The sequence below is a fragment of the Capricornis sumatraensis genome, chromosome 19, assembly GCF_032405125.1.
Source record: "Capricornis sumatraensis isolate serow.1 chromosome 19, serow.2, whole genome shotgun sequence".
Classification (NCBI taxonomy): Eukaryota; Metazoa; Chordata; class Mammalia; order Artiodactyla; family Bovidae; genus Capricornis; species Capricornis sumatraensis.
The window spans coordinates 12,543,404-12,568,558 of NC_091087.1; the positions used below are offsets into that span (position 1 = coordinate 12,543,404).

Below are 25,155 nucleotides of genomic sequence, written 5' to 3' on the forward strand. Positions count from 1 at the left end.
TTGTGGAAGCTTCCTGATGGGAGGTACTGGCTATTGTGCAAACTGGATCTTGCTCTGATGGGCGGGGCCATGTTGAGTAAATCTTTAATCCAATTTTCTGCTGATGAGTGGGGCTGTGTTCCCTCCCTGTAGTTTGGCCTCAGGCCAAACTATGGTAGGGATAATGGCATAATGTCCACCTCCTTCAAAAGGACTTATGCCAGCATGTCACTGGCAACCAGAACTGTTATACAGAGTGCACCTGACCTCGCAGCACATAGAATGAATCACAGAAAACTAATCAAACTGATCACATGGATCACAGTCTTGTCTAACTCAATGAAAGTATGAGGCATGCAGTATAAGGCCACCCAAGACACATGGCTAAGAGTGAAGAGCTCTGCCAAAATGTGGTCCACTGGAGAAGGGGATGGCAAACCACTACAGCATTCTTGCCTTGAGAACCCCAAGAACAGTATGAAAAGTCAAAAAGATATAACACTGAAAGACGAACCACCCACATTGACAGGTGACCAATATGCTACTGGAGAAGAGCAAAGAAATGGTTCCAGAAGGAATAGAGTCTGAGTCAAAGTGGAGACAACACCCAGTTGTGGATGTGTCTGGTGGTAAAAGTAAAGTTCAATGTTGTAAAGCACATTGCACAGGAACCTGGAATATTAGGTCCACGAATCAAGGTAAATTGGAAGTGGTCAAACAGGAGATGGTAAAAGTGAGTATCAACATTTTAGGAATCAGTGAACTTTATGGACCAGAATGGGTGAATTTAATTCAGACGATCATTATATCTACTACTACAGGCAAGAATCCCTTAGAAGAAACAGAGTAGCCATCATAGTCAACAAAAGAGTCCAAAATGCAGTACTTGGGTGAAATCTCAAAAATGACAGAATGATGTCTGTTTCCAAGGAAAACCATTCAATATCACAGCAATCCAGGTCTATGCCCCAACCACTAATACTGAAGAAGCTGAAGTTGAATGGCTCTATGATGACCTACAAGACCATCTAGAACTAACACCCCCAAAAGATGTCCTTTTCATCACAGGGGACTGGAATGCAAAAGCAGGAAGTCAAGAGAAACCTGGAGTAACAGGCAAATTTGGGGTTGGAGTACAAAACAAAGCAGGGCAAAGGCTAACAATTTATCAAGAGAAAGCACTGGTCATAGTGAACACCCTCATCCAACAACACAAGAGAAGACTCTACACATGGACATCACCAGATGGTCAATAACGAAATCAGATTGATTATATTCTTTGCAGCCAAAGATGGAGAAGCTCTACACAGTTAGCAAAAACAAGACTGGGAGCTCACGGGGGCTCAGATCATGAACTCCTTATTCCCGACAATCTTGATTCCGACTTGTGCTTCATCCAGCCCAGCACTGCACATGATGTACTCTACACGTGGAGAAATATCAATAACCTCAGATATGCAGATAACAGCTCCCTTATAGAAAGCAAAGAGGAACAAAAGAGCCTCCTGATGAAACTGAAAGAGGAGAGTGAAAAAGTCGGCTTAAAACTCAACATTCAGAAAACTAAGATCATGGCATCCAGTTCCATCACTTCATGGCAAATAGATGGGGAAACAATGGAAACAGTAGCAGTCTTTATTTTCTTAGGCTCCAAAATTACTGCAGATGGTGACTGCAGCCATGAAATTAAAAGACGCATGCTCCTTGTGTTAGGGGAAGCACACTGATTGAAACTGCCCACCCTGGCCAGGCACCATAGTAACCATTTGCATGAGTTGTTTTATGACAAGAGATCCTGATAAGGAATATGGAACTAATAAGCCACCACCAACCGGAAGAGTTTGGGAAAGGTCTAAAGGAGACACTGCGTGTCCGTCCACTTCCCAGAACCCCTCTCGCTAGCATCCATCTTCACTGAGCAATGTGTGCGCCACCAGGAAAGACTCTGAATTAGAATGATTGGTCAAAGACCACCCGGAAACTAATCCCATCACCATAAAACCCGAGACTGCAAGCCCCGCGGCAGAGTAGTTCTCCTGGGTTCCTTTACCCTACTGCTCTCCACCCAGGTGCCCTTTCCCAATAAAATCTCTTGTTTTGTCAGCACATGTGTCTCTTCGGACAATTCATTTCCGAGTGTTAGACAAGAGCCCAGTTTCAGGCTCTGGAAGGGGTCCCTCTTCCTGCAACACTTGGAAGAAAAGCTATGACCAACCTAGACAGCATATTAAAAAACAGAAATTACTTTACCAACAAAGGTCCATCTAGTCAAAGCTATGGTTTTTCCAGTGGTCATGTATGGGTGTGAGAACTGGACCATAAAGCTGAGTGCCGAAGAATTGATGCTTTTGAACTGTGGTGTTGGAGAAGACTCCTGTGAGTCCCTTGGACTGCAAGGAGATACAAACAGTCCATCCTAAAGGAGATCAGTTCCCAGTGTTCATTGGAAGGACTGATGCTGAAGCTGAAACTACAATACTTTGGCCACCTGATGTGAAAATCTGACTCATTAGAAAAGACCCTGATGCTGGGAAAGAGTGTGGGCAGGAGGAGAAGAGATGACAGAGGATGAGATGGTTGGATGGCATCATCCACTCAATGGACATGACTTTGAGCAAGCTCTGGGAGATGGTGAAGGACAGGGAAGCCTGGCATGTTGCAGATCATGGAGTCAGGAAGAGTGGGACAGGACTGAGAGACTGAATGACAACAAAGCCCATTCTCCAGGTGGAGATACTTCCTATCTTCTCTCCCTCAAATCCACTCTCCACTGATAAGTGAAGTGAAGTCACTCAGTCGTGTCCGACTCTTTGCGACCCCATGGACTGTAGCCCACCAGACTCCTCCATCCATGGGATTCTCTAGGCAAGAGTACTGGGGTGGGGTGCCATTGCCTTCTCCAGGGGATCTTCCCAACCCAGCGATCAAACCTGGGTCTCCCGCACTGTAGGCAGATGCTTTATCATCTGAGCCACCCTGCTTCAAACCACTGAGAAAACAGAAGCAAGTAGCAACTGTCTCACTTCCCATCACTGAATCTATCTGTCCAACCGCTTCGTCTTCCACACTCTTCCTTCTCTGCTGGTATTAGTGACATCTCTGTTTCTAGTCTTTTCCAGATGCTGCACTCTCCTTCTTCATCATGGTTTCCTTGCTCTCTGTCAGATCAAAGGCCATAAACTTATGCTCGAGCATATTCTTTGACTTTACACTGCCTTTCCAGTCACCACCCCTTCTTCTTGCCCTTCTTTCTGCTCTACTTCAGAATAAAAATATTTGAAAGAAATGTCTATAGTTATCACCTCTAATTTCTCACCATCTATTCTCTCCCCATCCTACTGCAATCAGACTTCCCGTCCTCATATTCTGCTAAGACTTGCCAATATCATGACACTGACCTTCAATTTACGTGACTGAAGTCAATGATCACTTTTCTTTCTTATCTTACCATATATCTCATTTGACAAATCTGACCATGTTCTCAATCTTCATTTTCTTTTCCAATTGTTTATGGCACCACACTGTCCTGGTTTTCCTCTTACCTGACTGACTTCTTCCTCTCAGCCTTTAGAGCTATACCGTCTTCCTCTGCTCAACCTTTACACACTGAAGTGCCTGTGAGCTTTAGATCAAAGATCCCTTCTCTTTACCCTCACAGTCCTTCCAGGTAATTGCATCCAGCTATCCAGCTTCATAATTTTAAAAGTAACAAACATGCTCTTTCTACAGTCTCCTCCAGTTCAGCAAATGGCACTGTCATCCATTCAAGCAAAAGCAAATATCTAAGAGTTATCCTTCATCTCTCCAATCACAAAGGACTCTACCTAGTCCTTCAGTAAACTGTGTTAGCTCCACCTCTAAAACATATCCCAAATCAATCCACTTTTTTTTTTTTTCGATCCACTTCTATCTACACCACTATACCACCCTAGGTTACGTAACATGGTATCTCATGTGAAGTATTTCTAGAATCACCTTATTAGAGTTCCTGCTTTACCTATTGCACCCTACAGTTTATTGGCCACATACCTGACAGACTGATATATTTGAATCATAAATCAAAATGTATAAGTAGGAGTTTATAGAGTTTCTCACTGCACTGAAAGTAATAGTCAAACTCATTAAGGAAACAAAATAAACGATCTGGCTTCAAACTATGTGACCTTATTTCATCTCTCTCTCTCTCACACACACATTATGCTGCACTGGTGTGTACAGTGTGTGGGTTTTTCTTAACCACCAGCTACTACTCCCTATCTTAGGAACTTGGCTATTTCCCCTCTGCGAAACACTCTTCACATCACATCTATTTCCTTCTCTCTCCTTTAAAAAAAAAATAAAGAAAAATCTCTTATCATTATTTAACCTTTTTAAAAAGTCCTTAAAATACAAATACACAAATATATGACTTTATATAAATGTATATATGTGTTTTGCCTGCCTCCTTTTAACGCATGTTTTCAACTTGGTATTTTTCATCTCAAATTTCTGTACAAGATCATATAATCATATATACATTTAGATATATATACATATAAGGGATCTTGTCAGCATTTTATGAAACTGGGACTCTTATCAATACTCTTTGACATTGTTTTGAACAGTGGTATTGGAGAAGACTCTTGAGAGTCCCTTGGACTGCAAGGAGACCCAACCAGTCAATCCTAAAGGAAATCAGTCCTGAATACTTATTGGAAGGACTAATGCTGAAGGTGAAGCTCCACTACTTTGGCCGCCTGATGTGAAGAACTGACTCCTTAGAAAAGACCCTGATGCTGGGAAAGACTGAAGGCAGGAGGAGAAGGGGATGACAGAGGATGAGATGGTTGGATGGTATCACTGACTCGATGGAGGTAAGCAAGCTCTGGGAATTGGTGATGGACAGGGAAGCCTGGCGTGCTGCAGTCCATAGGGTTGCAAAGAATCAGACACAACTGAGTGACTGAACTGAACTGATCCAATACTTTTTGTTTTCCTCATCAAGCCACACCTCACAAATGTGTAAGTCAAACAGTATAGTTCTTCTGAATAATTTCATAATTTTTTCATATAAATGTTACTACTCTTACAAAGTACAAAATAAAAATCTTATTTCTTTTTCTGCACACCACAACTGTAGCTCCCACTCACTATAACTAGAGAAAGCCCATGCTCAGATGTCAAAAAAAAAAGAGAACCAACAACACAATTTTTAGATTTACTACCTGGTAATCAGTATATGTTTTTAATATTCTCCTTTATTGAATTTACTGTTGTTTCTTTGGTTGGGTAGGTAATTTTTAATCAATTTGGTGAATGCTCTACATATACTTTTGTCTGGTATACCTTTTCTCATCTCTTTCTTTCTGTTATTTGGGGTGGATGAAACTGGAGGCTATTATACAGAGTGAAGTAACCCAGAAAGAAAAACACCAATACAGTGTAATAACACATATATATGGAATTTAGAAAGATGGTAACAATAACCCTATATGCGAGACAGCAAGAGACACAGATGTATAGAACAGTCTTTTGGACTCTGTGGGAGAGGGTGAGGGTGGGATGGTTTGGGAGAATGGCATTGAAACATATATATTATCATACGTGAAACGAATCACCAGTCCAGGTTCGATGCAGGATACAGTGTGCTTGGAGCTGGTGCACTGGGATGACCCAGAGGGATAGGATGGGGAGAGAGGTGGGATGGGGGTTCAGGATGGGGAACACATGTACACCCATGGCAGATTCATGTCAATGTATGGCAAAACCAATACAATATTGTATATTATAAAGTAATATTAGCTAGTCAGAGCAGGGAAAAGGATTTCAAAATGGCAGTGGCTAAAAGACAAGGAAGGGAAAAGCCCGCGAAAATAGAACAAAGGAAGTTCCGAGGACCTGAGTGAAGACCTCAGGTAGAACAAACAGCACTCCTGACTAAGCCCAGTTTGCACAGGGCAGGCCCAGGGGGAGGAGAAAACATACAACAGGAGGAGCCAAAGTGTTTTCTCTCCCTCTCCCCTTCCATGTGCCTGTGTTCTTTCTCTCTCTCCCCTCCATGGGCATGCGCCCTTTCTCTCTCTCCCACCCCCATACCCCACGCGTGCGCTCTTTCTCTCTCTCTCCCACCGCCCCCCCCCGGCCCCCGCCCCACCACGTGCATGTACTCTTTCTCCCTCTCTCTCTCTCCCCCTCCCTTCCCTGTAGCTGGCACCCTCCTCCACTCTTTTCTTCACATCTTTGGGTTGGCATGCCCTCACGCTTCCAGGATGGATTCTCCTGCTATCTTCTAAATAAAATAGAGCTGTAACACTGATTTGTCTAAGAGCTATAACATGGTTTGTCCAAGACCCAAGAGCTGTGACACGCTGAGGGCTTTAATGTCCATCCCTCCAAATCTTTGTTGTGGACGAGACAAAACCGACGAGCATACACTCATGTGACAGTAATTAGCCTCCAATTAAAATAAATAAATTTATATTAAAAAGGGGGGATACCAATAAAAAAAGGTTGGATTAACATTTGAAAATCAATTTAAATACATAAAGAACATTTATCAAAAACAAAAAAAGAAGAAAGATTCCATTGTGTTTCCTGCCTATATTTGGACCTTGTGAACTAAATGGAAGTGTTTTTCCTTTAAATAAACAGGCCCATTCACATTTATTGATGTGACTGATAATAGAGATTTCATTGATATTTTAGTGCTTTAATATTAATATTTATATGCATTATGTATATTTCCTGTTATTTTCCTCTAAATGATGTTTTCTTTGCTTCTTTGAGAAAAATTCAATGAGGATTAGCATTTTTGTTCTAGTGGTTATCTTTGTAGTAACAACTTTTGTAAATGCCCTTAGTCTCTGTTTTCATGTTTAATACTATTTGCTATGTCAAATCTTAGTGAAATTTTTTAACTCCCACCTACTTCGTAAATAATTATCAGTACGCTTGTTCTACTTTCCCGTTTCCCTTTTCTTTCTTACCATGTCTCGGCTGCATTATTTGTTTTGTTCAAACCAAAGTAATATATAATTAATATAGAACACATTATTCTTCCACTCTTGCCCCCATTGTTGCTTTAGGCTTATATCTATAGTTAAGTATATTAAATGTTGGTCAAGGATCTTTTTCCTTATTTCCTCAAGCATCTCTCAGCTGTATGGAGCTTATCTTCTACTCAGTTCAGTTCAGTTGCTCAGTCGTGTCCGACTCTTGGCGACCCCATGAATCGCAGCACACCAGGCCTCCCTGTCCATCACCAACTCCCAGAGTTCACTCAGATTCACGTCCAAGTCAGTGATGCCATCCAGCCATCTCATCCTCTGTCGTCCCCTTCTCCTCCTACCCCCAATCCCTCCCAGCATCGGAGTCTTTTCCAATCAGTCAACTCTTCGCATGAGGTGGCCAAAGGACTGGAGTTTCAGCTTTAGCATCATTCCTTCCAAAGAAATCCCAGGGTTGATCTCCTTCAGAATGAACTGGTTGGCTCTCCTTGCAGTCCAAGGGATCTCAAGAGTCTTCTCCAACACCACAGTTCAAAAGCATCAATTCTTTGGCGCTCAGCCTTCTTCACAGTCCAACTCTCACATCCATACATGACCACAGGAAAAACCATAGCCTTGACTAGACGGACCTTAGTCAGCAAAGTAATGTCTCTGCTTTTGAATATACTATCTAGGTTGGTCATAACTAGATACATAATAATAGCTCTTGAGTACAGAATTACCTGAGCTCTAGTAGGATTAACCTGAAACATCTTTGTATTTGAAGACAGCTTAACTGCAAATGAAATCCTACCTTCAGATACTTTCCCCTGCATTTACTGAAAATGCTGCTCTATTGTCTTCCTTTGTATCTTGATTTTGCAAAATTTGATGCCAGTCTAATTCTCTGTACTTACAAATTTGCATTTGTTTTATACCAGAAGCTCTGATGATTTTTTTCTTTATCTTAAAATCTATGGAGATGTAAAGAAGAGAATGGATATGTAGGGAAGGGTGGGATGAAATGGGGAGAGTAGCACTGACATATATACACTACCATCTGTAAAACAGGGAAGCAGTTGGAAGTTGCTATATACAACAGGGAGCTCAGCTTGGTGCTCTGTGATGACCCAGAGAGGTGGGATGGGGCGGGGCTGGGAGGGAGTTTCAAAAGGGAGTAGATCTATGTAAACATATAGCTAATTCACTTTGTTATACAAAGGATATTAACACAACATTTGAAAGCAATTACAAAGTAAAAATAAAAAAATGGGATCTAATTAAAATTAAAAGCTTCTGCACAACAAAGGAAAATATAAGCAAGGTGAAAAGACAGCCTTCTGAATGGGAGAAAATAATAGCAAATGAAGCAACTGACAAACAACTAATCTCAAACATATACAAGCAACTTATGCAGCTCAATTCCAGAAAAATAATGACCCAATCAAAAAATGGGCTAAAGAACTAAATAGACATTTCTCCAAAGAAGACATACGGATGGCTAACATACACATGAAAAGATGCTCAACATCACTCATTATTAGAGAAATGCAAATCAAAACCACAATGAGGTACCACTTCACACCAATCAGAATGGCTGCGATCCAAAAATCTGCAAGCAATAAATGCTGGAGAGGGTGTGGAGAAAAGGGAACCCTCTTACACTGTTGGTGGGAATGCAAACTAGTACAGCCACTGTGGAGAACAGTGTGGAGATTCCTTAAAAAATTGCAAATAGAACTACCTTATGACCCAGCAATCCCACTGCTGGGCATACACACCGAGGAAACCAGAACTGAAAGAGACACGTGTACCCCAATGTTCATCGCAGCACTGTTTATAATAGCCAGGACATGGAAACAACCTAGATGTCCATCAGCAGATGAATGGATAAGAAAGCTGTGGTACATATACACAATGGAGTATTACTCAGCCGTTAAAAAGAATACATTTGAATCAATTCTGATGAGATGGATGAAACTGGAGCCGATTATACAGAGTGAAGGAAGCCAGAAAGAAAAACACCAATACAGTATACTAACACATATATATGGAATTTAGAAAGATGGCAATGACGACCCTGTATGCAAGACAGCAAAAAAGACACAGCTGTGTATAACGGACTTTTGGACTCAGAGGGAGAGGGAGAGGGTGGGATGATTTGGGAGAATGGCATTGTAACATGTATACTATCATGTAAGAATCGAATCACCAGTCTATGTCTGATGCAGGATACAGCATGCTTGGGGCTGGTGCACGGTGATGACCCAGAGAGATGTTCTGGGGAGGGAGGTGGGAGGGGGGTTCATGTTTGGGAACGCATGTACACCCGTGGTGGATTCATGTAAATGTATGGCAAAACCAATACAGTATTGTAAAGTAAAATAAAGTAAAAATAAAAATTAAAAAAAATAATAATAAAAATTGAAAAAAAAAAAGAAAGCAATGACACTCCAATAAAAAAATAAGAGAAAAAAAGGAGGATAGAAAGGAAATGTAAACAAATTAGAAGGAAATAAAATTGTCCTTATTCATAGATGACATGATTGTCCATGTAAAAAATCGCTACAAATAAATTCCTGGAACTAAAAAAAAGAAAACTAATGAATCTTTCGTAATCAGATCAATTTTACAAAGATAAAGTCAGTAGCAGAATGAAAAATAAAGCTCATTCAACTACCAATAAAAAATCCTATTATCACTAGGATATGTATCAAAGTTGACCTCCACAGGTCCACCTAATCCTTGCTGCTACTGTTAAGTCACTTCAGTCGTGTCCGACTCTGTGCGACCCCATAGACGGCAGCCCACCAGGCTCCCTCGTTCCTGGGATTCTCCAGGCAAGAACACTGGAGTGGGTTGCCATTTCCTTCTCCAATGCATGAAAGTGAAAAGTGAACGTAAAGTCGCTCAGTCGTGTCTGACTCTTATGACCCCATGGACTGCAGCCTACCAGGCTCCTCCATCCATGGGATTTTCCAGGCAGGAGTACTGGAGTAGGGAGCCATTGCCTTCTCCAACCTAATCCTTGGAATCTTATTTATGAAAACTTCAATTATGTATCAGTTCTATGGTTTCTTTTTCTTTTATACATAAGTTGGATCTTCTTTATCTCCCTTTCAACCATTTTCTCTCAAACCCTTTGACATTACTTATTTTCATTCATTTAGCTGTTCCTGCCTGCCTTCAATTAATATTAAAGATTTATTTGAGTATATATTCCTTGGGCACTTTGTAATTTAGCCTTTGTTTTAATATTATTTTATCTCTTTTTTCTTTCTTTCAATTGACTTAATCAGCTTAATCACTTTGTTTCATCCATGATTTCTTAAAAAAATTCATTTCCATTCTTAGTATTCAAAATTCTGAATCTTGATTTTCGTCTGTAATACTGCTAACTACTTGTTTAAGGAAATTCATTTCAGCATGGATAGTCATCAGCAGTTTTTTTCCCCCACTGCTTCACTATTTGAGGAACAATCTTGTCACATGAATAGCTATAAATATCATGTTCTTTTCTTTGTAACAGTTTATAGGAGATGAAAGTAAAAGATGAGAGTGAAAAAGTTGGGTTTAAAACTCAACATTCAGAAAACTAAGATCATGGCATCTGGTCCCATCACTTCATGGCAAATAGATGGGGAATCACAGTGAGAGACTTTATTTTGGGGGGCTCCAAAATCACTGCAAATGATGACTGCAGCAATGAAATTAAAAGACGCTTGCTCTTTAGAAGAAAAGCTATGACCAACCTAGACGGCATATTAAAAAGCAGAGACATTACTTTGTCAACAAAGGTCCATCTAGTTAAAGCTATGGGTTTTCCAATAGTCATATATGGATGTGAGAGTTGGACTATAAAGAAAGCTGAGTGCTGAAGAAATGATGCTTTTGAATTGTGGTGCTGGAGAAGACTTGAGAGTTCTCTGGACTGCAAGGAGATCCAATCAGTCCATCATAAAGGAAATCAGTCCTGAATATTCATTGGAAAGACTGATGCTGAAACTCCAATACTTTGGCCACCTGATCCAAAGAACTGACTCATTGGAAAAGACCTTGATGCTGGGAAAGATTGAAGGTGGGAGGAGAAGGGGATGACAGAAGATGAGATGGTTGGATGGCATCACCAACTGGATGGACATGAATTTGAGAAGGATCCGGGAGTTGGTGATGGACAGGGAAGCCTGGCATGCTGCAGTCCATGGGGTCACAAAGAGTTGGACACGACTGAGTGACTGAACTGAACTGAACTGATACAGAAGATTGCCTGCATCAATGAATTTCTACAGAAAGAATTAGCAGCACTTAGTGGGTAGTGATTGAAAATATTCTTAGTTCAAGAGCACCTCTCCTTTTAAAGCAGTTAAGTATGGTTTTTTTAATGAAAGGCTTTTGGGGGGAGTGCTGGCAGTGGGGAAAAGAGTTTTGTGTCCTTTAATTAAAATACTTTTGCATATACTTTTATCTTGAAGGATGTGTGTGTGTCTGTCTGTCTCTGTGTGTGTGTGTATCTTCTTTCATTTCCATTTATCTAACATCTTCCGAAAAGTACCTCTGCCTTCCTTTTGGCCCTCTTTTCCCTGAAACAGCTGCTTTTTGAAGACTACAGACTTGCTTGGACATATACTTTTAGTCCTTTCTTTACCTATGGTCAATTCTGATCTACAAGGAGTATTTTCCAGAATTTTTGGACTTAGTTAGAATTCCTCTTTTTGGTAGTGATTTCAAATCAGTCTTAAGATAGCTACAAGGTCTCCTCTTCTCTTTTCCCACATACTTTTTCCTAATGTATGCTTCAGTTCAGTTCAGTCGCTCAGTCGTGTCCAACTCTTGGCGACTCCATGAACAGCAGCATGCCAGGACTTTCTGTCCATCACCAATTCCCGGAGTTCACCCACATCCACATCCATTGAGTCGGTGATGCCATCCAGCCATCTCATCCTCTGTCGTCCCCTTCTCCTCCTACCCTCAATTTTCCCCAGCATCAGGGTCTTTTCTAATGAGTCAGCTCTTCGCATGAGGTGGCCAAAGTATTGGAGTTTCAGCTTCAACATCAGTCCTTCCAATGAACACCCAGGACTGATCTCCTTTAGGATGGACTAGTTGGATCTCCTTGCAGTCCAAGGGACTCTCAAGAGTGTTCTCCAACACCACAGTTCAAAAGCATCAATTCTTTGGTGCTCAGCTTTCTTTATAGTCCAACTCTCACATCCATACATGACCACTGGAAAAACCATAGCCTTGACTGGACGGACCTTTGTTGACAAAGTACTGTCTCTGCTTTTTAATATGCTGTCTAGGTTGATCAAAACTATCCTTCCAAGGAGTAAGCATCTTTTAATTTCATGGCTGCAGTCACCATCTGCAGTGCTTTTGAAGCCCAAAAAACAAAAGTCAGCCACTGTCTCCCCATCTATGTGCCATGAAGTGATGGGACCAGATGCCATGATCTTCGTCTTCTGAATGCTGACCTTTAGGTCAATTTTTTCACTCTCCTCTTTCACTTTCATCAACAGGCTCTTTATTCTTCTTCCCTTTTGCCATAAGGGTGGTGTCATCTGCATATCTGAGGTTATTGATTTCTCCCAGCAATCTTGATTTCAGCTTGTGCTTCCTACAGCCCAGCTTTCTCATGATGCACTCTACATATAAGTTAAATAAGCAGGATAACAATATAGAGCCTTGACGTACTCCTTTTCCTTTATGGAACCAGTCTGTTGTTCCATGTCCAGTTCTAACTGTTGCTTCTTGACCTACATACTGGTTTCTCAAGGGCAGGTCAGGTGGTCTGGCATTCCCATCTCTTTCAGAATTTTCCACAGCTTATTGAGATCCCAACAGTCAAAGAGTTTAACTTAGTCAATGAAGCAAAAATAAATGTTTTTCTGGAACTCTCTTGCTTTTTCATGATCTAGAGGATGTTGGCAATTTGATCTCTGGTTCCTCTGCCTTTTCTAAAACCAGCTTGAACATCTGGAAGTTCATGATTCACGTATTGCTGAAGCCTGGCTTGGAGAATTTTAAGCATTACTTTACTAGCATGTGAGATGAGTGCAAGTGTGCGGTAGTTTGAGCATTCTTTGGCATTGCCTTTCTTTGGGATTGGAATCAAAGCAGACCTTTTCCAGTCCTGTGGCCACTGCTGAGTTTTCCAAATTTGCGGGCATATTGAGTGCAGCACTTTCACAGCATCATCTTTCAGGATCTGAAACAGCTCAACTGGTATTCCATCATCTCCACTAGCTTTGTTCGTAATGATGCTTCCTAAGGCTCACTTGACTTCACATTCCAGGATGTTTGGCTCCAGGTGAGTGATCACACCATCGTGATTATGTGGGTTGTGAAGATCTTTTATGTACAGTTCTTCTGTGTATTCTTGCCACCTCTTCTTAATATCTTCTGCTTCTGTTAGGTCCCTACCATTTCTGTCCTTTATTGTACCCATCTTTGCATGAAATGTCTAACTCAATGAAACAAATCCATGCCATGCGGGGTCACCCAAGACGGCCGGGTCATGGTTGAGAGGTCTGACAGAATGTGGTCCACTGGAGAAGGGAATGGCAAACCACTTCAGTATTCTTGTCTTGAGAACCCCATGAATAGCTGAAAAGGCAAAAAGATAGGACACTGGAAGATGAACTCCCCAGGTTGGTAGGTGCCCAATATGCTACTGGAGACCAGTGGAGAAATAACTGCAGAAAGAATGAAGGGATGGAGCCAAAGCAAAAACAAGACCCACTTGTGGATGGGACTAGTGATAAAAGCAAGGTTTGATGCTGTAAAGAGCAATACTGCATAGGAACCGGGAATGTCAGGTCCATGAATCAAGGCAAATTGGAAGTGGTCAAACAGAAGATGGCAAGAATGAACATCAACATTCTAGGAATCAGTGAACTAAGATGGACTGGAATGGATGAATTTAACTCAGATGATCATTATATCTACTAATGTGGGCAGAAATCCCTTAAAAGAAATAGAGTCGCCATCATTGTCAATAAAGAGTCAAAATGCAGTACTTGGATGCAATCTCAAAAACAACATCTCTGTTTGTTTCCAAGGCACGTCATTCAATATCACAGTAATCCGAGTCTATACTCCAACCAGTAACGTCAAGGAAGCTGAAGTTGAACAGTTCTATGAAGACCTATAAGACCTTCTAGAACTAACACTCCAAAAAGATGTCCTTTTCATTATAGGGGACTGGAATGTAAAAGCAGAAATTCAAGAAACACCTAGAGTAACAGGCAAATTTGGCCTTGGAATACAGAATGAAGCAGGGCAAAGGCTAACTGTCTGGCAAGAGAACGCACTGGTCATAACAGACACCCTCTTCCAACAACACAAGAGAAGACTCTACAACCATCACCAGATGGTTGACACCGAAATCAGACTGGTTATATGCCTTGCAGCCAAAGATGGAGAAAGCTCTATACAGTCAGCAAAAACAAGACCGGGAGCTGACTGTGGCTCAGATCATGAACTGCTAATTGACAAATTCAGACTGGAACTGAAGAAAGTGGAGAAGACCACTAGACCATTTGGGTATGACCTACATCAAACGCTTTATGACTATACAGCAGAAGTGAGAGATAGATTTAAGGGACTAGATCTGATAGATAAGAGTGCCTGATGAACCATGGATGAAGGTTTGTGATACCGTACAGGAGACAGGAATCAAGACCATCCTCAAGAAGAAGAAATGCAAAAAGGCAAAATGGCTGTCTGAGGAGGCCTTACAAATAGCTGTGAAAAGAAGGGAAGTGAAAAGCAAAGAAGAAAAGGAAAGATACATCCATTTAATGTAGATTTCCAAAGAATAGCAAGGAGAGTTAAGAAAGCCTTCCTCAGCGATCAATGCAAAGAAATAGAGGAAAACAATAGAATGGGAAAGACTAAAGATGTATGCTTGGGTCACCACAAAGATTTGCAATAGATGTCAAGAAACAGCACACAGTGACTTGGAAATAATTTTCTACCTGGAGGTAATGTGAATTTAGACATTCTTTGCCTTCTAGTTGTGCCAAGGTTGTAGGTTTTATGTTCCTGTTTTTCTACATTTTTGGAAAAATTATGTTGGAAGAGTCAGGATTTATTCAGCCACCATTACTCTGATTACCAAGAATTCCACCTATAAATCTGAATCTTTATTTTGCAACAGGTTTATTTTTCTACTTGAGATATATTTAGCATTTCATTTTAAATGTTATAAAATTTAAATATAAGAAATCAGTATTAATAAAGCCATTTCAGTATTAGTCAAAATAAATTAATTTTATTTTTAAATTTTAATTTTATTCCAGTATTATAGTCACTATAAAGAAAAAGAACAGGACTAAAGGCTAGCCTACAAAATTCAGTGCCAGTATAAACTGAGGTAGATTTTATTTTAATCTAACCAGCTTTCCTGATTTTGTGTCAAATTAAACTAATACAATTCTTTGAATTCAAGAAGGTTAGATTATATCATCTCCAAAAGATCTTTTATATTTTAAATCCCAAGGACCTGCAAAATTTTTACACCATATACATTTGGACATATCTTTATTTCACTGTTGAATTTAAAAGTCCAGGAGAGACTTCAAGTGTCTGTTCTAGCCCTTCCAACTCCAGTGGAAGTTGCCACTTAAGTAATAAAACAGAACAAAATGAAAATTAACAACTCTTCTTCAATTCCTCAAAGAGCTGAGGTCCCAGGGCAACTTCTGCCCCACCTGCCAAACTGGAGACAGACAGAGACAGATACTAAGAACCATAAATCACCAGAGCCATAAACAAAAACTGCCACAGGAATCAGTACAAGGGTAGGAAAATCTGAACTGTAATTAGTGAATTGCTGGAGGCTAATTTTGGACAAGTATAAAGATTAACAACTCTAGGGGGACCCAGTTTTGGAGGGTACACCTACACTTATGTGAGTTTTACCTGTAGGACCTCTATCAGATTCTCACAGTAAATCAAAATAATCAACTAAGATGATATAAAACAGTCCAAATATATATACAAAGGATGATAAAGAGTAAGGTCCAAGAAAACTGGGGAGTCAAGATATATTATCAAAATAGATTTTTAAAAATCCAGCCATATACTATTTACAGAAATATACCTAAAGTATAAAGATATAGATAGGTTGAATGTAAATGTAGAGAATTAGACCTATCAAGAAAATATTAGCCAAAAGAGATATGTAGTAGCTATAGTAATGTGAGACAGTAGATTTAAGTAATTTAAAACAGCATGCCTTACTGAGGACAGAAAAAGTCAGTAAGTATTTTAAAAATTCACCAAGAACACATAACAATTCTAAATACGTATGAGCCTAATGAAATATTCCCCAAATATCTAACACAATATGTGTTAAACTAGTAAAATATATACAGAAATTGACAAATCCATATTGTGGTAAGTGTAATTATTGACATGTCTCACTGAGCCAAAACCAAATACATAAATAAAATACAGATACAGATAATCTGAACACAAAATAAGACTGAACTAATAGACATGCAGAATCCTGTATGCCACAATCAAAAGAATACACATTTATCTAGAGTTCAACTGGAACATTTACAAGCTGATTATGATTTAGAAAATGAAGCAAGATTTAAATCATTTTATTTTATTTTTATTTTTTTAATTTTTTTTAGCCTAGAACATTCAAGTTTATTTAAAGAAAAACAGAATAATACACTGAACAATCTTTCTATACAAATAAAAACTCTAAGCAACAACAAAAAAAAGTGCCAAAGAGACATATGGCTCCCTGTTTTCAACTGTCGTAACAAACTAGAGTAAACCAGTTACAGATATTGAACTGTAAAGTTATACAAAATTTGATCAATATGGCTAACAAGAAAACAGATTCTTTATCTTCTCTGTGTTTTATAAAGTTTGAACAATTAGTTACTGTAGCTGATTGTATTTGTTCCACCTTCCTGAGGGGGAAGCATACTCTCCTGTCTCACTGAGATCTGGCTTGATCATGAAATTGATGGAGCCTCTTCTGGCAAGATTATATATTCCTTGTCCTCTCAGAATCAAGAGTGCTGGTGCATGGGGATGACCCACAGAGATGTTATGGGGAGGGAGGTGGGAGGGGGGTTCATGTTTGGGACCACATGTAAGAATAAAAAAAAAAAAAATTAAAAAAAAAGAATCAAGAGTGCCCAAGTTTCTTTCTCTGGCTAATGAAATGTGGGCAGAATTTAAAACGGTGTTGCTTCATTAGACCAACAGTGTCTGAGGTAGAGGCTGTTCTGTCAGCCTCAAGTGTTCATAATCTACTGATAAAGGTTAAATAAACTACTAAGAAACACTGAAATAAGTCCTGTCATAAAAGTGTTTATAAAGTGTTTTGGTAAAGACTGAAATACACTATCTGAAACAGATTAACTACACACAGAATTAATATCTGGAATATATGAAGGAATTCTAAGAAAAAAATCAACAACCCAGCAAAACCACAAAACCACAAACAGGTAACATTTTACCTTCATTCGGCCAAAAAATATGCAAAATAAAATGAAAAACCATAAAGTGAGAAAGAAAGGAAGAAGAAAGGTAAAGTGTACAGGAAGAAGAAATTTTCATAATTTACTATAGTATATCTGGTACAACCACTTGGCAGAGCAACTTGAAAACCTCACAGTATAAAGTTATGAAGGATATACTCAACCCAGCAACTCCTCTAGAATCACAGAGACATGTTCACAGATGTAGCCTGGGCATCATTTCTAACATAACATGCAGCAAAATTTCTAAAAAATTGGAAACAACCTAAATGTTCTGATAGAAGCATTGATAAATGAATTGACGTACATTCTTTCCTGCAAACTACCTGTACTACAAGAATGAGTTACATAGAGAAATGTCGGAAACACTACATTGAGTGAAACAGCAAGTGCAGATGAGAATGCTAATTATGTAAGATTTTTAAATTGTGCTGAAATAATGATAGTATGCTTAATTAATAAAGAAATTAGAAATTAAATCCATTATGCAAGGTTCCTTTGGGGAAGAAAAGAAGAATGAGACTTCCAAAAATTACAAAGGAAGTACATTTCTAATTTTCTTCTTTTACAAGGGAAGGTATCTGCAGCAAATATGTCAGAATCGACCTACATTACTTCTGGAAAAGTAACAGTGTTTGAGGTATTGTTCTCTGTATTCTGCCTTAAAATAATTTTTCAACTCATTTTTTTAAAAAGTATAAGAGGATGTCTGCCTCTAAATGGAGTGACTGGTGGAAGAACAAAGAACCCACTGAGATCAACTACAAAAAACAGTGAAATACACCGAATACCTGTTCTAAGACATCAGAAAGCTGCTGAAGCACGAAGGACTGAAGATGCCAAAACTCTAGAGGGATGAAAGACTTCACTTCCAGTTAGAAGCTCCTGGTAAAACTGTGTTTGTCCTTCTTGTCCTTCTAATACTTCTTTTAAAAAAGTAAACTTCATATTAAAATATAACATAAATGAAAACCCACAAACCATTAAGTGTGTGGCTCACTGAATTTTTTTGGGGAAAAAAAAAAAGAACATTTAGCATAACCCAAAAACTCTCTTTGTCCTGTCTCCCAGTCATTATCACCTTGTCTCAAGTAAAGTCAGACACCTGGCCTCTAGCACCACAGATTAATTATGCCTGTTGTTGAATTTTTTTATGAATAGCTTGTGTTTTTTTGTGCTTTCCTAGGATGATTTTTGCAATAAAACGCACAGGGCCAAAAGAGTATCGATCTGAAAAGTGGCAAATTTTGACCCCTACACCTCAAACCACATAAAAACCAAGATCCAAATGAACAGTAGATCTAAAACCCAAAAGCCTATTTATAAGAGAAAAATGTGTATATATACATATATATATATATGTATATACACACACATAGACTGTGTTCTATCCACACAATGGAATATTATCTACCAATGAAAATTTACTAAGTGTATCTCCATGCAACAATAACAGTGAAGAATTTCACGAACATAATGCTGCACAAAGAATGCATGCTGTTCCAATGATATGAAGTGTGATATTTATGAGCTCAAAAACTCTATTAACTCAAAACTCTTGATCCGTGGAAGAAAAGCAGTAACAAACCTAGACACTATTAAAAAGCAGAGACATTACTTTGCCTACAAAGGTCCATATAGTCAAAATCATGGTTTTTCCAGCAGTCACATAAGGATGTGACTACTGTATGTAGCACAGAATCAAAGGGCAAAAAGATATACTGAGAAATGAACTCCCCAGGCCAGTAGGTGTCCAATATGCTACTGCAGAAGAGGGGAGAAATAACTCCAGAAAGAATGAAGAGACTAAGCCAAAGCAAAAACAATGCCCAGCTGAGGATGTGACTGGTGATGGAGGTAAACTCTGATGCTGTTAAGAACAATACTGCATAGGAACCTGGAATGTTAGGTTCACAAATCAAGGTAAATTGGAAATGGTCAAACAGGAGATGGTAAGAGTGACCACCAACATTTTAGGAATCAGTGAACTAAAATGGACCAGAAAAGGTGAATTTAAATCAGATGACCCTTTTATCTACTACTGTGGGCAAGAATCCCTTAGAAGAAATAGAGTAGCCTTAACAGTCAACAAAAGAGTCCAAAATGCAGTACTTGGGTGCAATCTCAAAAACAACAGAATGATCTCTGTTCATTTCCAGGACAGGGAAGCCTAGTGTGCTGCAGTCCACGGGGTTGTGAAGAGTCGTACACGAATAAGCAACTGAACTGAAACCTACACAATGGATGGTACCAGTGGAATTGCAGTCATTTTACTTTCCTATGTTGCTTATCTATGTTTCTATAATTAACAAAACGATTTCTATAATAACAATAAAAAAGTTACTTTAAAGCATATGATGGAAAGTCAGAAATTTTGGTAACTAAATTTTTTAACGTAGTCTAGAAATAAAAATATTTAGACTTTAATTAAAACACCATTCTATTCTGTACTTTTTTTTAAATTTACATCTATTAAAATAGATAAGTTAAAATTTTCATTTACCTGTCGATTCCTTTCATCCATTATGCGTGTGATTTGTATTTTCTTCCGCCCCATTTTCAGTCACCTTTCCTTCCTTGTAGTCCAAATATCTGAATCAAAAATTGATTTTCTTTAATACCCTAATGCATGGTACACAGCTTCTATTATTTCAGCTTCTAGTTTGAGGGCTACAGCCACAATTTTCTGTAAGATCTGAAAGAAAACACAAATTAGAAAATTTACGTTCTGTAGCACATCATGCAAATGTTATACAAATTTTAAACCTGTCTTTGACTATATTATTAGTTGAAATTTTTCACTACATAAAATCAGTAAACAAGTTGAAATCTTGTTAATTTTACCACTAAAATAGCTCCTGAACTTTTTCATGCCCTTAATTCTGGCTAAAACAATGTAACAATTATAACCTTTAAGTTTTTCCTCAATGCATATAACAGCAAATATCCTTAATGGCTTTTGATGGCTCCCATGTCAAAGGATGAACTCATAAATCTACATGTGTAGCCCCAATCTGCTTTTACAAATTGTTCCTGCAAACTGCCCTAGCCACTAACAAAATTACTATCTGTCAATCCACAAAGACATTATATGTTTTCATAATAATACATACCTAAATTAAACTATTCCTTTAGCCATTTAATTAACTCTTCCTCATCAATCAAGATCCAGTTCAAATATCATCACCCTGGATAAATAAAAGGCCAATAGCCCTTGGCAGAATAAACCACAGCATCTTATTTTGTATGTAAGTTCCAAAATCATTTACCTCTCAGACTGTGAATCTTTCAAGAATAACAATTTTTCCCCCCACTTATCTCTATTGTAGAATGACTGGCAATGATATAGTTTGTCATGCTCTGAACAATAGTTTCATCCAAAACACAATACTATTAAAACTTAAGTAATAAAATATTTACAGAGGGATGGGGGACAAATCTTAAAACACAGTAATAAATTTTCAGGGGAATCTTTTGAAGTATTTTTTAACACTGTACATGTAACTCTAAAGAACTTTAACTGTACCATGCAAATCCAGTGTTTGATTAAATTTGGCTTTTGCTCAAAAGCGGTGAGCCTTCAATTTTTATTCATTATTATCTCAGCATTTCTTACATTTCTTCCCTTATTCATTCTGTTATTTTATACATGTATTAATTGATTATTAATAACTAATAACCTATGCAAAACAGGTACTTTGAAATACTGAACGAGGTACCTATGATAAAATTTTCAAGGAAAAAAGGCAAAATTTCTAACCTCACAGTTCAGAGTCTAGTAAGGCAAAACAGACATTAGTCAAACCATCATACAAATGAGTACATATAAAAACTCATTTATCTGACCTAAATTCATGGTCAGGGCAGGCTTCACTGAGAACTGCTACATACTCAAACCTGAGTATGCAGGAGTTTATACCAGACAGAGAATAGTATGTGCAAAAACTCTGTGCTAAGAAAGAGCAAGAAATATAAGAGGAACTGAAGGATGGTTAGTCACTTGTACGAATCAATCAAACAAGTAGCTGTGCTGTAGAATATCTGTTTATTAACAGACTGTAATATAAACCATAGAAGTTGGCTTATTCCAAATCATGTTCCCTAACAGATGACAGTGCACCCAATTCCCATTATGAAAACTTGCACTGTAGCCAGCAAGACAAATATTCACACATTTCACCACTGAGATAATATGTTAAATTCTATAAGGTATATGCACTATTATCCTGTGTGATCTGTAAAATTCTAAACATATCTGAGCATTTTGCTTTTGACAATGGTACAGTAGGTTGCTTTAAACCAGTATGTCCCTGAGAATCACTAGAAAAGCAGAGCAAAAAGTAGTCTGTTTAAAACCGAAGAATTGAAAGAAAAAAAAAAAAACGAAAGAACTTTCAAGACAGTGAGAATTTGCACAGAAATTCTTCCGAGACCTAGATGAAACAGGTGGGACCAGACTTAAGAAGTATAGCTTCAAATCTTTTCAACCTGACCATATTAATTAAGGTAATATAGGCTACACCTAGTATCATTAGCCTAGCTGCATACCAATAAAATCTTTCCAAAAGGTTTTGGCAAAAGTAAATCTTATCAGCAAAAAGACCCCAAATTTAAATTATCTTATCATTATTTATATAAAAGTCTACAGAAAAAAACCCAATCAAGATCTGACTGAACACCAAGGTTTTAAAATAGCACTAGAAACAGACCCATAGTAGATCCAGAAAATGGCGCTAGCAGAAAAAAGTTTTAATACACTATTGACCAGAGACATATTAACACATCTTTTGTCACCTGGATGCTACTGACTGGAGAAGTTGCAATATTCATATGAAACAAATCACCAACCAGGGGGGTTAGTTTCTGCAAAAAACCCTCAGTTAATAATGTCATAAACTAAGCTACTTTAATGTGTTAAAAGGAGTTTTTTTTTTAACAATTTTAAACAATGCTAAAAACATGGAAAACAGAAAATTGAAAAATACAATTTTAAAAACAGAAATTAAGAAACTGATGGATGACTTTAACATTAGGTTAGGTACAACTGGAGAAAGAATGATCCAGAAAACAGAAAAGAAGAACACACCCTGAGGCCCAAAAAGACACAAAAATGGGAAATACAGAAAAGTATGAAAAAATATGACACATGAAGAAAAGGTCCAAAATATGTAACTAGAATCCAGAAAGAAGGTAACCACATACGAGCAAGAAAAAATACTTAAGGGCCTGATAGTTTAAAACTTCAAAAAACAAAACAAAACTGAACAATGACATCAAGCCAAATTCAAGATCTAAACTTCCAAGCATAACAAATAGAAAGAAAACCACACTTAGGCAAATCAAAGTAAAGGGGGAAGGTGGAGGGATGGACAGAAACAAAGAGACAGAAACAGCCGCAACAGATCTAAAAAGCAGCCAGAATAAATTAAAGAATATTAACTCTAAGAGTAACAGTAAGATATAGCTGGCTTTGAATAAATAATGGAAGCCAGAGGACAACAAAAGGATATCCTCAAAGTGCTGGGAAAGGGGGAAATGTCAAAACAGATTTCTGTATGTGAAAAAATACCCTTCAGAAATGAAGACAAAATAAAGACATGTTTAGTCAAACAGAATCAGAGAATCTGTCACCAGGAAGCACTAAAGAGAATTCTTCAGGTAGGAAGAAAAGAGGGCTTCCAGATGCAGCTTGGATATACACCAAAATATGAAATACATTGAACAGGGTAAATCTGTAACTCTAAATGAATACTGACTAAACAGAATAATGACAGCATTTTGTGCAATCTAAAATATTACAATGGACAACAATAACAGTACATAATTTGGAGGGGTAGTACTGATAGGTGAAGTGTTCTAAAACCTTTCAATGACTAGGAAATGGAAAAAGTTCTAATTTACTTCAAATTTCAGTACATGAAAAATGTATATGGTAATCGCTGGGATAACGACAGGGAGGTCAATTAGACTATATATAGTTGTTCCTTGGTAACTGTTTCAGGAACCTCAGTTCAGTCACTCACTCGTGTCTGACACTTTGTGACCCCATGAACCACAGCACGCCAGGCCGTCCTGTCCATCACCAACTCCCAGAGTTCACTCAAACTCCTGTCCATTGAGTCAGTGTTGCTATCCGGCCATCTCATCCTCTGTTGTCCTCTTTTGCTCCTGCTCCCAATCCCTCCCAACATCAGAGTCTTTTCCAATGAGTCAACTCTTCGCATGAGGTGGCCAAAGGACTGGAGTTTCAGCTTTAGCATCATTCCTTCCAAAGAACACCCAGGGCTGATCTTTAGGATGGACTGGTTGGATCTCCTTGCAGTCCAAGGCACTCTCAAGAGTATTCTCCAACACCACAGTTCAAAAGCATCAATTCTTCGGTGCTCAGCTTTCTTCAAAGACCAACTCTCACATCCATACATGACCACTGGAAAAACCAGTCTTGACTAGACAGACCTTTGTTGGCAACATAATGTCTCTGCTATTGAATATGCTATCTAGGTTGATCTTAACTTTTCTTCCAAGGAGTAAGTGCCTTTTAATTTCATGGCTGCAATCATCATCTGCAGTGATTCTGGAACCCTCCAAAATGAAGTCTGACACTGTTTCCACTGTTCCCCATCTATTTCCCATGAAGTGATGGGACCAGATGCCATGATCTTAGTTTTCTGAATGTTGAGCTTTAAGCCAACTTTTTCACTCTCCTCTTTCACTTTCATCAAGAGGCTTTTTAGTTCCTCTTCACTTTCTGCCATAAGGGTGGTATCATCTGCATATCTGAGGTTCTTGATATTTCTCCCAGCAATCTTGATTCCAGCTTGTGCTTCTTCCAGCCCAGCGTTTCTCATGATGTACTCTGCAAAGAAGCAGGGTGACAATATAAAGCCTTGACGTACTCCTTTTCCTATTTGGAACCAGTCTCTTGTTCCATGTTCACTTCTAACTGTTGCTGCCTGACCTGCATACAGGTTTCTCAAGAGGCAGGTCAGGTGCTCTGGTATACCCATCTCTTTCAGAATTTTCCACAGTTTATTGTGATCCACACAGTCAAAGGCTTTGGCATAGTCAATAAAGCAGAAATAGATGTTTTTCTGGAACTCTCTGGCTTTTTTCCATGATCCAGTGGATGTTGGCAATTTGATCTCTGGTTCCCCTGCCTTTCCTAAAACCAGCTTGAACATCTGGAAGTTCATGGTTCACGTATTGCTGAAGCCTGGATTGGAGAATTTTGAGCATTACTTTACTAGCATGTGAGATGAGTGCAAGTGTGCGGTAGTTTGAGCATTCTTTGGCATTGCCTTTCTTTGGGATTGGAATAAAAACTGACCTTTTCCAGTTCTGTGGCCACTGCTGAGTTTTCCAAATTTGCTGGCATATTGAGTGCAGCACTTTCACAGCATCATCTTTCAGGATCTGAAATAGCTCAACTGGAATTCCATCACCTCCACTAGCTTTGTTCATAGCGATGCTTTCTAAGGCCCACTTGACTTCACATTCCAGGATGTCTGGCTCTAGGAAGTGATCACACCATCGTGATTATCTTGGTCGTGAAGATCTTTTCTGTATAGTTCTTCTGTGTATTCTTACCACCTCTTCTTAATATCTTCTGCTTCTGTTCAGTCCATACCATTTCCGTCCCTTATCAAGCCCATCTTTGCATGAAATGTTCCCTTGGTATCTCTAATTTTCTTGAAGAGATCTCT

The 25,155-nt window shown here is 38.7% G+C and overlaps 1 protein-coding gene across 1 annotated transcript in view; it reads right to left on the bottom strand.

The window, feature by feature from the left end:
* MEF2A (myocyte enhancer factor 2A) overlaps nt 1-25,155 on the bottom strand; it is a 186,926-nt gene that overhangs the window by 75,399 nt on the left and 86,372 nt on the right. Inside the window, exon 3 of the mRNA XM_068991072.1 lies at nt 19,956-20,147. Coding sequence (XP_068847173.1) covers nt 19,956-20,009 — 54 coding nt within the window. The 5' untranslated portion in view covers nt 20,010-20,147. The remainder of the gene's footprint in view (nt 1-19,955; nt 20,148-25,155) is intronic.